Source organism: Bombyx mori, chromosome 14, assembly GCF_030269925.1.
Source record: "Bombyx mori chromosome 14, ASM3026992v2".
In the NCBI taxonomy this organism is placed as follows: domain Eukaryota; kingdom Metazoa; phylum Arthropoda; class Insecta; order Lepidoptera; family Bombycidae; genus Bombyx; species Bombyx mori.
Window position 1 is genome coordinate 4,717,634 of NC_085120.1, and position 16,454 is coordinate 4,734,087.

The following is a 16,454-nucleotide window of genomic DNA, read 5'->3' on the forward strand; positions in this document are numbered from 1 at the left end:
ATTTGTTGTCTTCAGAGATAAGATTGAGGTTGAGGCTCTAAAGATGAGACAGCCATTATATAAAACAATTGAGACTTTGAATTCATATTTCTAGTTGGTTTGTGGGCCGTGAGTCTCACCCATCTGTGCTATAGAAAAATACGAACTCTTAATTATATAGAAAAAATAAGAAGAACTTAATAGAAGCTAGGTGAGGCTGAGGTCGGTTCTTTGACGACTAACCTGAATAATACGTGAATATAAATATCCGGTAATTAATTAACTTATGCACATTGCCAAATGAAATTCTTCACAAGAAATACCAAATGTCATAAACCACTTTTCTTATAGCAGCCGCAATCAATCATAATATCAAAAGAAAGGCTGTAACCTCGACATTAATGTGAAAATAAATAACGGCGCTTTTGCCCTGAGTCCATGACCTTAAAGTCCAATGTCGTGCACCACCATTAAATCCCAAGTTCACAGCCTTCGTGCAAATGGCGAAGTTCAAGCCAGGTGGGCCAGTCACGCGATGTTTTGATTTAACTCCCCCCATGTTTAGTCATGGTGGTCGACCGCTGTTTATCGATATCGATAAAATGTATACATACTAGTGTTCGCCCGTTGTCTTATTGAATAATGCTATTTTAGACTTTTGGTATTTTAAAATGGAAATTTTAGTGTAAAAAATAATAAAATAAAGATTATAGAACCAAAAACGGATGAAGTAAAAGAAATAGCAGAAGAAAAAACATTTAAAGACTCTCGCTATGGTACGTTGCTATGCATTTATGGAGATATTATCCAAGGAGGGTTGACGTCGGACAGGAGGCCGGTTCTAAAAAACATTAAACTTATCGTTCATACTAGAATTGATTAGCGGTACCCGAGCCAAATACCTTGTCACCAGTAACGTAACAACGCAAAATAACGTTTCAAAATATTTGTTGATCTATAACAGGAGACGAATAAACGGTCTATCTTTTTTTTTTTAGTAAGGGTGTATCTCAATAGAGATTGTATGGCCTTTAAAAGAGGAAGGCGCCACTGTTTCATAGTAGTACTAGAGTGTCGCAATAATATATTTTTACTGGTGGTAGGACCTCTTGTGAGTCCGCGCGGGTAGGTACCACCGCCCTGCCTATTTCTGCCGTGAAGCAGTAATGCGTTTCGGTTTGAAGGGTGGGGCAGCCGTTGTAACTATACTGAGATCTTAGAACTTATATCTCAAGGTGGGTGGCGCATTTACGTTGTAGATGTCCATGGGCTCCAGTAACCACTTAACACCAGGTGGGCTGTGAGCTCGTCCACCCATCTAAGCAATAAAAAAAAAAGCCCAACATCATTAGGATGAATCCAAATAAACATATCCACAAACTTTCTTGAATAATTATTACAGGTTTTACGATTAATTAAGATATCAATATAATTATAAAAGTTTTCACGTTTTGTGGTGTTTGAAACTAACGCGATTGGCAATAAGTACTTTAATTTCTATTTTATCCACGTGGATATTTAGAGCTGTCATCAGTATTGTGAACACAAAACGGTACATTACTGACCAAAATTGATTTAGCTGAAGTGGTTAACGCGGCTTCATTCCCGTTGTAGTACGATTTAAAACGTAAATAAACTTATTAGATTTGATGATAGTGATTCTTTATCTGAAAATTGGCTGCGTTGTTGTGTTATACTTGAGAAACGTTGACCATCCAGAATAAGGCGGACCGTATGGTAATTGGAATTTAAAAAAATGTCGTCCAAATTATTTAAACGATCCAAAAATAATATTTAAAATTTACAATTCTTCAATTCTAATTTATTACGGACAAATTTAAAGTTTGTAATATTATTTCATCGGTTTTTGGACATTTTCAAACGCAAACATAATATCACGAATTACGTAATAAGCTTCCTCAATAAAAAGTGCTTAGTAAATAAAATAAACAAGAAAATGCTGCGTTGTTTGTGAATGTTACACACTGTTAATGTCAATGTCGTGCAGACCTTGAATATTTTTGAGACGGCCTCTTTAAAAATCAGTCGAAATATTAATAATTAACACAATTACATAATAATTTCATAACATATATATAACTATGCGCGTAAAGCTTTTTATACTTAACTTTTTGAAGTATCTAAGATATTTTCACGTACGATAAAGGAATGATATCAAAGCAGTTTTTTTTTCATTAATCGGAACTTTTTTATTGCCTATGGGGCCGAACGAGCTCACGGCCCAGCCGATGTAATTTTATCGGAGGCCATTGACATCAACAGCGTAAATACCGTCAAACACGCAAAATTATAATTTGCGTAATTACCGGTAATGGTAGGACGTGTTGTGAGTCCGCACGGGTAGGGACAACCACCCTGCCCATTTCTGCCGTGAAGCAGTAATGCGTTTCGGTTCAAAGGAGCAGCCGTTGTACTTTAAAAACGGATACATTAGAACTCATATCTCAAGGTGTGTGGCGGATTTTCGTTGTAGATGTCTATGGGCTCCTGTAACCATTTAACATCAGGTGGGCCGTGAGCTCGTCCACCCATCTAAGCAATAAATAAAAAAGCCCTCCTTGAGACATGAGGTCTCAGTCTCAGTTTTATAGTCCATCCTTCAGGCCAGAAAGCATTAATGTTTTGGGGCGGAAATACAAAGGGTATTTGTACATACTCGTGCGGTCTTACAAGACTCCCTGCCACCACTATGGGGGATCTGTTAATTCGCTCAGTTTTATTAGTAAACTAGCTTTTGCCCGCGACTCCGCGACCGCGTGAAATAGTTACTATGGCATGATACTAAATTTTATCCCCACTTCATTTACGTAGAAAGTGAAAATATTTTTGAAGAATGTTAAGGAGCTATTTAAACCCCTATTTTGAAACATTCTTTATTGGTGCTCCACTTGTATTGATATTACCGTGATGTTATATAACCTATAGCCTTCCTCAATAAATGGGTTATCTAATACTAAAAGAATTTTTCAAATCGGACCAGTACTTTCTGAGATTAGCGCGTTTAAACAAACAAACTCTTCAGCTTTATAATATTAGTATAGATTAAAAATCAGATGTGATCTCCCCGCTCAATAACAAGTATTGAGGTTCCTCATCGATATATGCAAGTTATTTAAAAAAAAAAAAAAAATTCATTTAAATTGTTGATGTCATGTTTGTTTGAAACTTGAAGAACTACATAGAAAATTCGCCGCCTTGCTCGTATTTCCAATTAAATCAGCTTCAAAAGTATAGAAACGAGTCTCTCGGCCTCAACATTCATATCATGGTCTTAAATAATATGAACTGTAATTCTACTTTAGGTATTTAAATAAATACATAGTTTTAAATTGTTACCTTAAAAAATTGATTATTAAAGTGAGTCTTTTTTTTCTTCTACTACAAGCTTTATACTCCCTTGATTTTCTTTATTTTTGATCGACCCTAATTCAATGCCTGTTCCAAATCCTAATATATTTGTTAAGACTTTCAACATTTATATTTCTCTGTGTTCGTGTCTCGTATTTGTGTTTCAACTGTGTTTTACTGGTGGTAGGACCTCTAGTGAGTCCCCGCGGGTGGGTACCACCACCCTGCCTATTTCTGCCGTGAAGCAGTAATGCGTTTCGGTTTGAAGGGTGGGGCAGCCGTCGTTACTATACTTGAGACCTTAGAACTTGTATCTCAAGGTGGGTGGCGCATTTACGTTGTGGATGTCTATGGGCTCCGGTAACCCCTTAACACCAGGTGGGCTGTGAGCTCGTCCACCCATCTAAGCAATAAAAAAAATTAAAAAAATTGATTCCCGTTGAAAGATTACGTTCGTGATAGATCGAACCGTGTAACTTTGGCGTTTAATTTATTAATAAAATTAACCAATGAAAATAAATGTAATTCGCCCGGATACCGGTAATAGTAGTTTCTAGAAACGCTAGAGAAGATCATAGCTTGGGTGATGTTGAACGTGGAATGAACGTTTGCCGGAATGAATTGTGCCAATATTCTGTAACAAATAAAGGATTAGAGACAAGTCATCCGGATCCCGGTCATCCGGTCATCTCCAAACCAGGATTCCCTGTGCTATGGAATTTTACAGGAACTAGGGACAGATATACATACTTATATACGCTTAGATGTAAAAAAATATAGATAATAAACACCTAGACAAAGAGAAAACAAAATTGTTCATACACGAAAGTTTGCCCGATGCAGGAATGTAACCCAAAAACTCAGTAGTCAGGGGCTCTGGCTAAATCGCCACCGATTCACTCAATTTGTGTTTTTATATTCGATATTATATACAGTCTCGAATTTTTGTATCGATAATGAAAACTGCGTGTTTCTACACTATAATCGAATACCCCGTGTTCTGTGTGAAGGGCACCCTCAGTCACGGTTACAACCTTGCTTTGCGGAAGGACCTTGCCAATATAAGCCCTATTGTGCTGTAATAAAATAATAATGATCAAATGGGAACGACTGACAATCAATGATAATAAACCTCATGGACTTCGGTAAGATTAATTTTACGATTAAATACGGTAATATCGGTAATCCGATTCCGATTCGGTGATAGATTCAGGGCAGCACCACTCTTGCTAGGGTCAGTGTTAGCAACTCCTCCCAGGTTGAGCCCGTGAATTCTAGTTGGAATAGCCCCTTAGGCCATCGACGATTGAGTATGAAAAAAATCATTAATAAGTTTTATTTCTTCGAATAAACGCAGGGCTTCCTGTTATAAGGAAATTAACAGGAAAATATACCTTCTTCCGATATACGATCTATCAATATATGCGAACAGAAGTATGTAATTAAGCAAGCAAATATTGAGGAACGGTAAGACAAATAATAGCACGAGTAATATAAGAAACAGTATCGTAGTATGAGAACGTAACGTCTTACATGTGCTTTATAAAGTATGTATTGGTTTTTGAAAATAATATGGAAAAACTAAAAAAGTAAACAAGAAAACAAAACAAAAAAGTTCTTTTTTATGTTTATTTTAAAACTAGGTACGAATTCTTTTCGAAGAAACTAAATCATTTCTTTCTAAAAGATCCACAAACAAACTACTGTTGTACTGCTCTACGACTTGCTTGTATATATGTTTACATTTAAAATTTTATCTATAAGTTATTGACCGACCTACTTTTTATTCGTATCTTAAGGCTAAGACAGAATTATCTTTTAACGTTACATAGTAACAACATTTGTTTGTGTTTGTGTGTGTTTTACGTTATTTTTGACTATCGCGGATTTTATCATCAGCAATATTTTATTGCCCTGTTTTGAGTGCATTGTGAGGTCGATTTGATACGACTGGCTCTTCAACTATGACAGTTTATCGACCCTTATTGTAATTGATCTATGTAAACATTTAAAAAAAAAATACATCTTTCTTTCAATTTTTTACATTCGACAAGCAAAGGGGGTCTAAGTCATAGCGCCAGCGCAGTAATAGTAGTAGTTGTACTGGTCTATAAAGTCGCCGTCTTAATTGTCGTTTCATTAGTCAGAATTATAAGGCATACATAATAAAAGGTTTAATTACGAAGGTTGTAAAGAGCCTTAAGATTTACCGCAATACGCTCTATGTAGTTCTATCAAAGAGCAAATACGTACTTTTTAACTTTTCGTAATCATTATCTCCGCAAAGCGTAAGCACACAGCAATAGTTACATTATCATAGAAGAATTACGAATGAGACGTTTTTTTTTGTTGTGTGTGCAAATAAGGAAACCTGCACGTGACATTGTCAGGATCTAACCGTAATAACCAGAAATGGTCGATTCGCATCTTTCCTCGTGCGGAATTACGTTATCAATTACATATTTCTCTACACGCGCATTATTATTATTATTATTATATTATAATACTTTGTATTAATTGTATGTATATTTACGGAGATATGTATGTGTATATGTATGTGTACATATATGTATATGTATTTCACTGGAATGGTACACCGCGCGTAGTTCGTTTCCAAATGATTCTTGTCCACCTGATGGTTGTCTGGAAGAGATCGCTTTTAGCGATAAGACCGCCAATTGTACTTTTTTGTTTTTAATGTATCGCACGGTTTATTTGTTTTTTGGTGTACAATAAAGAATACTCTCTCTCTCTCTCTCTCACGCGAAAGTATTAAATCCTCGTTAAAACCTTCATGCGTGATATTTTCTTTTATTTATTTATATATTTAGTACTCTGCGTCTACTTGAGAACCAAGCGTTATGATTAATCGTGATTAATCTATCTTCTTCTATCTTCTTATATATAAAAATGAATTGCTGTTCGTTAGTCTCGCTAAAACTCGAGAACGGCTGGACCGATTGGGCTAATTTTGGTCGTGAATTATTTGTGGAAGTCCAGAGAAGGTTTAAAAGGTAGATAAATATAAAAATGCTTGGAATTTAATAAAAATAACAATCTTGTTTTACTGTTATCGTAATTACTGGTGGTAGGACCTCTTGTGAGTCCGCAGGTACCGTGAAGCAGTAATGCGTTTCGGGTTGAAGGGTGGGGCAGCCATTGTAACTATACTGAGAGCATAGAACTCATATCACAGTGGGTGGCGGCATTTGCATTGTAGATGTCTATGGGCTTCAGTAACCCCTTAACACTAGGTGGACTGTGAGTTCGTCCACCCATTTAAGCAATAAAAAAATGTCTTCTACAAACATCGGTTTTCATTATTCAAAGGGCGGTGATAATCAAAACGCAAAGTATATAAAGAAGATATTTAAAAATACGGTAAGGTGTTTGGCGGTAGTAACGCTGTGATGTGAGCTTTAGCTACTAAACGCATATCTGTAATAAAATAAAAGTTGAACGAAAACACTCCAAAAATTAGGAGACTAGAAAAGTCGTAAACTCGATTACAATAAACAGTTACAACATAATTTTAGCGCTCTTGATTATTATGATTCATCGAATTTTTACAACGAATCGGTTCATTGACCGTGCTATCGAACTGTATCTTAAGTTTGAATTAAAACTACCATGTAAACAAAACAAACATATCCACCAGACTAAATTATCATAATAATGTTATCACTGCGACCGGTGGTGTTGTGTTACAAAAAAATACACTGGTACTTTTTAATTTTTTTTTGTTGATCAGGGTATTGTATGTACATCTGTATGTACCGTCTTATATATACATGTAAATTGTACTTATAATATTTTAAGCTTAGTATGTTTGTGAGGCAAGATAATATGTTGCTTTTTATTTATCTTTATTGGCTTTGATGGCAGCCGAGCTCTTGAACTAGTGATTACGTCAAGGATATGATAAAGTCATTGCCGCTTCAGAAAAGAGTTCGAAGTTTCGTGTATTTTACACTTCGCCTAGGACAACCCTTCAAGCCGAAACGCATTTCGGTTTCGCGACAGGAATTGACAAGACAGTACTTACTACACGTGCGATCTCCCAACACGCCTTAATTGTATAAATTGCGCAAATTGATTTTACGGGTCTTATTTTTGGTACACAACGTTATTCTCTCATTATCGAAGTCGTTAATGAGCATACTTAAGATACGCGTGCACGTACCGAAAATAATATCTGATAGATTTGAACTTTGAAACTCTATGCATCACTCTACACGAACACACCGGGCGTCTTATCTATTAGTTAAATTTTAAATGAATAAAATTAATTTATTTATTACTAATTATATTATAATTATTAATTAATAAAATTAATTAAAAAATCTGTTGTCTGTAAAGTCGGTTTACTGACGATAGTTGAACGTGACAACGTCATAAGAAAATACTGATGGAATGGTTTCATTGTTCAAAAGAAAATTTTAATTTTATTTGTTTGATAGATATTTTGTATGGACAATTGAGACCACATTCACTTTTCACTGAACTTCATACTTGACGAAAACATGTAAATGTATTATTGTATAGCAGCTGTCCACGCGGATGCATCGCTCACTCAAGTAGGAGAGAGACAGATGTCGAACGCTGCCGAACGCGGAGGCCGATTGTGCCTCTTTGTCGCTCGTTGCGCGCTCTCGCTTGCACTTCAAGCCTTAAATGGAACGCCTCAATGAGTCATGTTTTTTCGTGCGTGCAGCCGGCTCCATCGAATTATAAGACGTTGTCGTCAAAAAGTAATCTAATAAAAAAAGCGAGATAGTAGTAGAATATTAACTCTTGTTCGAGTGTTTACCTGGTGACATAGAGCTAGAATCTTCGCCAGTCAATCAATCTTTTAATGAACTAATAATAAAAAAAGCAGGAAATTACCAGACGATTCACACAAAAAAATAAATTGTCGGCTTCCCAGAAAATAAAGTTTACTTAACGCTGTGTTGATTCGCACAATCTTATCTCCCTTTAATATTATAGGACTTGCGAATATAACTAAAGTGACTGGTGCGTACGTGACCGAGGTATTACTAAGCATAACTGACGTCACAATTCCATTGTTCCAGGTGCCCGATGCTGTGAAGTTCCTTGCCGGTTATGGGGCCGCGGTCGACTACAAGCACATCGTGATAACAATGCAGTATAAATTCGCGAAGATATCTTGACGATAGCTTCGTTACCGCCGCTACGTGGGTAAATCAAGATATCGAAGAGTTTAAAAGTGGAACATCAAAGACCTCTCTCGAGTTTGCTTAGCACGAGAGTTCCTCAAAGGAAGCTAGTGTTGTGCGCATACTTCTTTCTCCAAATAGCGCGATATCGTTATCGCCCTAGTAAATCCATAAGTCTGTTTTCGTTAACCGATAGCAGTGATTGTCGATAAACTCGTGTCGATTTATCGTGTAACGTTACATATCTAAGGTTCGTGTTTGTGCCGCGACGTGTGCCACTCGAATCGCTACAGATGTTAAAAGACAATTAACAGCTGTGTTGCGTCACGTTCCGTGTGTTTGTTATCTATTGTATATCGAATATCGTATGAGTGAATTGTGAAAATGCGTGCGGAAGAATTGTGGTCTGGTTTAGCGGCTCTGGGATGGATGGTTCTGGTGGTGAATTGCCATACGCCCGGGAGCGAACTGGAGACAGTACGTTACGGCCCGACAGATGAGCGCTTGTCCAAGACGATAGCGAATATCAACATAACGTACACTGACGAGCACGGAGTTGTGTATTCGGAAATATCGGAGGTGAGTCTAGAAAATACTAATATGACAAAAAAAAAAATATTGCTTAGATGGGTGGACGAGCTCACAGCCCACTCGTGCGCACCTGGTGTTAAGTGGTTACTGGAACCCATAGACATCTACAACGTAAATGCGCCACCCACTATGAGATATAAGTTCTAAGGTCTCAGTATAGTTACAACGGCTGCCCCATCCTTCAAACAGAAACGCATTACTGCTTCACGGCAGATTAAATTTTAAGAGTAAATTGCCTTCAATGAACTCGACGAGTCTCATTCGAGTTTTCAATAAGCCGCAACTCAACTTGGTGATTGTGAAATATGTATATAAATTCCGAAATAATTTAGAATTAACAATACGATCCGTCACATAATATAAATTCTTAAAAATATATATTATAATATTTTATATCTACTATATTCGTATGTCTGACGATAATGTATTTAAAACCGTAATCCCTAATGCGATCAATTTTATTACAAGCCGATAAATACTGCCGTGACGGAATTAATGAGTTGAGAGAGTGTTGAATTATTCAAAACTTTACATTAAAATTTAGGCAAGAATATAAAATACATTAAATAGAAGAAAAAGGAAATAACAAAAGAATGGTGACTGATTTATTGTTCCGTTATCATCGTACAACGACAAAAATGCAATAGCTAATAATATTTTTAATTTATTAACACGACTTTCTTATCGGTGTTTCAGACTATTATAAAGCTATAAAATATTCGTCTATGAATGTGTTTATTAACCTTAATTTCAAGGATATTAATCGTTCAAAATCTAAAATAATCTTTAAAGTTAAGAGCTACTTCCGTATTATCTTTTAGGGCTTCATCCGCCTCTTTTGAATGTACTGTATAAATAATACTTTACGATTTGCACATTATGATTAAATAGGTCGTCTGGTTAAGGTAGGGTAATGGTTCGGTAATGTCGAAAATTATAGATAGGGACGTACCTTAACATCTGAAGCGAAGTTTAAAAGATCTGTTTTATTACGTACTAGCTGACCCGGCAGACTTCGTAGTACCTCAATCGATAAATAAAAGACTTTTTTAAAAAATAAACTTAAAACAAACAAAAGGAATCCGTCCGACGAGGGACACATCAAAGGAATAACAAAATTGTTATTTTTATTTTTATTCTGAGCCCGCACACGCATAGACACCCTCCAATCTCTACAATCCCGCATTTGCAGGTTAGCGGAAAAGATATGAAGTCAGCGTCGGAACAGTACTTCGATAAGGTATGCGTCATGATAATCGCCTTATCGTTGCCGCCGCTGACTACTCCCCGAGTCCTGATTACACATGAACCAGTCACCGTCGACGCCCTAAACACGTCCTTACGGATCAATCAGATCCAATAACTCTTGCATTAGACGCCTTAAGCTCTAACACTAGAAGCAGACTTAGGGTCCCCAGTAGCCGTACTCGTCGAACTCGGCAAAGAGTTCGACGTACAACCTAACCTAAACATCAGCCCGCTGAGTTTCTCGCCGGATCTTCTCAGTGGGTCGCGATTCCGATCCGGTAGTAGATTCATTCACGAAGCAGCTGACCTTGAGTTGTTAGGTCTCCTTTGGAGGCGCTCGGGCAACTGTTAGCAAATCCCACTCCTCCTGGCTGAGCCTTTGCTCGCCCACCTATCCTGGTGAAACTGGAAAGGCCTTCGGGCCACCAGTAATCCCTCATTAAAAAAAAGTATGTGTGTTCAAATTATACTTTAATGATTTTTTTCACAAATCACTGGTAGCGATTATAGCAATGGTAAGGGATCACGGTCATTGATCTGAGTCGCCAGGAGTGAAACGAGGCATCGCGGCGACGCCCCGTCACCTACACCTCACCTATTGGTATTCTATTGATTAATTGCGTTATTTATGTGACCATGACTAAAGATACTATAAATAAAATCGTATAAGTAATCGTCACCCATTTGAAGGATTATTTACAAAATTCTTATTGATGTGAAAGTTTTATGTGCGCGATTGGACTAAGATCAAGACCCAATGAATTTGAGTGCGTTCTTACTTTATTGGCCCATAGAATGTTCAATTTTGTTTATGTACTGAGCTCGACGCGATATTTTAGTGATTCGATATACGTGATCAACTTTGAAATTTTCACTCATTCTAATGTCTAAAATACGAAGAATAAGCTTACTTTCCTAAAATAAAATTGAAAACTTAACACAAAAGTATTCAGTATGTAAAGCTATTTATAAATTACAAATTACTTTGTAGACTTAAAATGCATTTTCATATAAAAGCACACATCATAGGGAAAAACATAATGGCTGAGAAATTTGAATAGATGGAATATAAATCCATATTTGATTTTAACTTTTTTCTTTTTTAGATAAATTAATAAAAAATCATGTTTTTGGGCTCAAGTGTATCTATCTAATTGGGATTCGTTTGTGTTTTCACAAGTCGTGTAACTGCGGTGACACGAACCACATAAATAGGTTTAAACGAATGTGTATCATAACAAGTGCATTGGCTCTCGTTGCGCTCGTGCTCGTACCAGTTCACACCAATTGATTGTGGCGTTCACTTCTACATTGGCCTGGGCTATAAATTTTTACGAGAAAACTGTTTTATTACTGTGGGTGTACGCGATAAAAATACCGGCTATTTATAGTGCAACATGTTTTAACTAGCTACAGTTGTAATTAATCTGATTGTTGGTAGGGCTTTGTTAATTCGCCTGGGTCGGCGCAAAGGCGGCTCTTGCTTATATAGCGCCCGTGTGCAATCATTACCCTAGTGCCCTTTTTTCCCTACCTATTCGCTGGTAGCTATTCTAGTTACACCCGGATGGGTAGGTGAGCTCACGGGCTCAACCTTAGAAAATTTGCAAACACTAGCCCTAGCAAGAGCCGTGCTTCGCACAATCTGCCACGACACGAGAACCCTCTCATCGTGGCCGCCGGTAACTACATTCCCGATCCTGCGGACAGTATGGAAAGCAGTCGACGTCGCCCAAAACACGTCATCTCGGATCCTCCCGATCCACTAACGGTGCTTCTAGGTACTTCAAGCACCGGTCACCGTTCTCGTCGAACCCGTCGCTTGCGACGAAGGGCTCGACGAGTAAATTAACTCCCAGACACAGCCCACTGAGTTTCTCGCCGGATCTTCTCAGTGGGTCGCGTTTCCGATCCGGTGGTAGATTCTGCGAAGCACGGCTCTTGCTAGGGCTCGTGTTAGCAACGTCGTCAGGTTTGAGCTCCGCGAGCTCACCTACTAGTTAAGGCGACGCTGATATAGCCTCTCAAGGCTAAAAAGAAAAAAAAAGGTGGACGTTTACGCCAATTAAAAAATCAGTACTCACTTTTAATCTCCTACACGCGTCTCATAACAATTTATAATTTAAATATATTTTAAAAGAATACTGTATTTGAAACTCAATATTTGAAAATAAATCATACGAGAGTGAGCTATTGATAATTCTCGAGGTATTATTGAATAGGGATAAAAATCAATATACACAGTTCGTTGTTACTGACCTAATTTGGACGAAATTCGTTGAAACAGTACTTGCGCAATACTCGGTTTACGTCCGATAATAAAACTACTTGTAATTAATTCAGTTTCGTATGTATTTGTAAACTCATAGTAACAAACACGATTTATGTTATGTAAAAAAGGGCAATGCGATCATGGCTTTTTCTTTTGTTCGCTCGGTGAAAAATACGTTAAGCAAGCGTCACCCGACAAACAGGGACAGACTGACGAATTTTCGAATTAAATTCTCGAATTTGTTCGAGCGTTCTTTAGTGGTCTCTGCTTTCATTTTTACGAATTCGTGACTTTACTATGTTACGTTTTGATCTTCTTTGAGTTTCTCTTTTCCTAGTCAAAATAACTAGGATTGCGATTATTATAGTCCTTAACATAATTTAGTGAAGATACGAAATCTTGCACTATGGAGTGCCCTTATGGATAATTGTCTATATGTATATTAATATCTGAAGGACAAAAACTTTGAACAGCTTCTTAGGCTCGTTACGCGTACTGAGCACCGTGCTATTTGGCAAAGGTTATGCGGAAACGGATTGTTAAAAGATTTTTTTTGTGGGATACGTATTTAGAGTACACTCAATTCCACTTCGATAAAGCGGCACGACACGAGAACCCTCTCATCGTGGCCGCCGGTAACTACATTCCCGATCCTGCGGAAAGAATGGAAAGCAGTCGACGTCGCCCCAAACACGTCATTTCGGATCCTCCCGATCCACTAACGGTGTTTTAGGTACCTCAAGCACCGGTCACCGTTCTCGTCGAACCCGTCGCTTGCGACGAAGGGCTCGACGAGTAAATTAACCCTCAGACATAGCCCACTGAGTTTCTCGCCGGATCTTCTCAGTGGGTCGCGTTTCCGATCCGGTGGTAGATTCTGCGAAGCACGGCTCTTGCTAGGGTTCGTGTTAGCAACGTCGTCAGGTTTGAGCCCCGTGAGCTCACCTACTAGTTAAGATTCCGCTGAAATAGCCTCTCAAGGCTATCAGCTTAGGTAGGAAAAAAAAACCAGTCAATTAAATTAAATAATCATTGTTTACTATCATCATATGCTATAAAAAATTATGTATCAGTTATATGACCTCTACAGTTTTTTTTTATTGCCCGTGTAGGCAGACGAGCATACGTCTCACCTGATGGTGAGTGGTTACCGTCGCCCGTGGACTTCAGCAATACTAGCGGCAGAGCCAAGCCGTTGCCAACCGAAAACTTACTGAACGTACTTACTCTTGTCACGGCGACCTAAATTAAATCTTGACCTCCAACAAGAGAATGTCACTTTTTGCGATTCTGCATTGTTACGTCAGTTGGCGAGTTTTCCAGACCTGTGTAATTTAGACGACATTCTAGCCTTACGTTTGTATTGTATTAGCGGTATAGAAACGCGAGCTCACGATTCATCTGGTATTGAACTATTGTCAGTATATCCATCCAACCTTGAGACGCGAGGTTTAAGTTTATATTAGATTTCAATAACAAGCTATACTTCATGAACCTGTTGGACGAGTGAAAGATCACTAAGTATTCGACCACAAAGTACGCTTTAACAAATGTTTTAGTTGTTTATAAATGAAAATTCATAAGCAAACTCACTTTGTATACATACCACTACGACTCAATTTGTAATATTAGTCATGATTAAACAATATGTTATAGTTTAGTATATTTTTATTAGTGTTTTATAAACTGTTAAAGTGAATCAAAATAAAACAAATTGAAAAGGGGACAAGTTTACTTCGTGCTACCTACCTATTCTCGTCGAAAACAAAGCAATATTTAGAAAAAGTCTTCCGTCATTTATTCTTAAGTATAGATAAAGAAATTGATAGTATTATGACACATATGTACCTACACGAAATTCATATGTGGTGTTTAGTCACGTAAGCGCTATCAAATAACTCTGTAATTTTCTCGGATGGAAGGATTGCTGTTGTCCCGGAAGCCTTTCTAGCTTCACCAGGTCGGATGAGTGAGCACGGGCTAAGTCGGGAGGGATGAGATTTGACACAAACCCCCCCAGCGCTTTATGACTCAAAGACAGTCACCAAGGTCCGCCGAAAAACTTAGTGGGCTGATGTTATTAGCTAAGTGTCACGTTGTCCAGTGATAGGTACGGTGGCCAGCGCTACAGTGATGCTAGCGTTAGCAGCGGGGTATTCCGTAGGATAACCCACTCTAACCGGCGCCAGCTAGGCATGCTTCGGGTAGCCTGCCGACCCAGAGGACCGCCGTCGCGGCGCGAACGACCGCCGGTCCGGCGTCCGATGGGGAGGTTGGTGGGAGAGATGTGCTCCGTACTAAACACTTCACTTTCCCCCCTTTGCCTTTTCATGAGTTCTGTCGCATCCGAGGTTCGGACGTGGGTTTTTGAGCGACAGAAGGTTTTAGTCAGTTCGACTACGACATGCCCCGCCCTCCATCCCCAGTAGAGAGCGGAAGCTCGGCGATTTCCCCCTGACCAAAAAACAAGCGCTAGCTCTAGAAGTGTCCAGTTCAGAGGTCAGCGGTGGTTGGCTGCTGTATGACCCAAGGTTGTAGTTAGCGGCGGTCACGATCGTGGCAATTATGGTGTTCCGAAGCAAGGTTCCGACGCTGACTTCAATATACTTGAAACATGTAAGACCTAGATCATAGTGAAGATCCACATGCCTGACAACGGTGCTTCGAGGGTTATCCTACGAAAGCGGCATTCTAAAATTTGGAGGGGGTATCGAAGACCACATTCGGATAAATCATAGTAGGGGCTGACGTGGATGGTCCCCAAGTTTGACTTACGACGATGATTCCGGTTTTACGAATGTATATAGGGGGCATGCTCATCATTTATCTTGTGACTCTTACAGTACTTGTCGTATGTTGGCAAATAAGAACATCATTTGGACATTTTATGAGTGTTCGCCTCTGTGATGATAACGATGGATACGCTAACATGCCCTCAATATTCGTTAAGTAGCGTTTTCAATTCAAGATTATTCTGGTCGGGTTCCGATCTGTCTAAATTATCATTTATACCATTGAGAAGATAGGAATGTTATCAATGTGAGAAGATTAAAAAAAATAGTCAACTAGTTAAACCGAAATCTTGAACAGAAAATACGATTGACTTTCAATGCGGCGGCCATATTGGCCATATTATTCAATATAATTTAACTAATCGAAGTACATATTATTTTAATTCGTTTAATTTTGTTGCGGTTTTAAAGGTCAACGCAAATATTGTTTTAACGGAAATATTTATTTTCACAAATTAATTTATTTATAATATTTATTATAATATTATATTTATTTTATATAATATTTATTTATATTTATTTTATAATATTTATTTTTAATAGGCCAGGCAGAGTCAAACGGCTCAAAATTAGGAATTAAAAACACTGAGGTAAAGAGCAAACAAACCTGTTTATCACACGAATGTTTGCTCGATCTGGGATTCGAACCCACGACTCTCGGCGCAATGGTCTGCACCGCCGAGTCGGTAATTTGTTTTATATTGAATTGCATATGTAAAGAAATACACTATGTCTGATTTTCGATTGTAAATTTCATTCGCAACGAGTCCAACCCAACGTCGACGTAGGGCTTTACCAAATTTGCACCACCAGTAGAACACAGAAGCAATATAACGACGAAAGATTGATAGTCCATACTACCTGGAGCCACTGCGGTCATCCACAGTGCGTTTCCAGAGATCTTTTTTGCCACGTACCATCCGGCTATGGAATGAGCTCCCCTCCACGGTGTTTCCCGAGCGCTATGACATGTCCTTCTTCAAACGAGGCTTGTGGAGAGTATTAAGCGGTAGGCAGCGGCTT

General features: G+C 38.3%; 1 protein-coding gene across 4 annotated transcripts in view; it reads left to right on the forward strand.

Moving 5' to 3' along the window:
- LOC101736508 (E3 ubiquitin-protein ligase goliath) overlaps nt 1-16,454 on the forward strand; it is a 98,674-nt gene that overhangs the window by 44,062 nt on the left and 38,158 nt on the right. For all 4 annotated transcript variants that reach the window (XM_038015299.2, XM_062672019.1, XM_038015298.2 and 1 more), the window contains exon 2: nt 8,424-9,107. In XM_038015299.2, coding sequence (XP_037871227.1) covers nt 8,913-9,107 — 195 coding nt within the window. In that variant the 5' untranslated portion in view covers nt 8,424-8,912. The remainder of the gene's footprint in view (nt 1-8,423; nt 9,108-16,454) is intronic.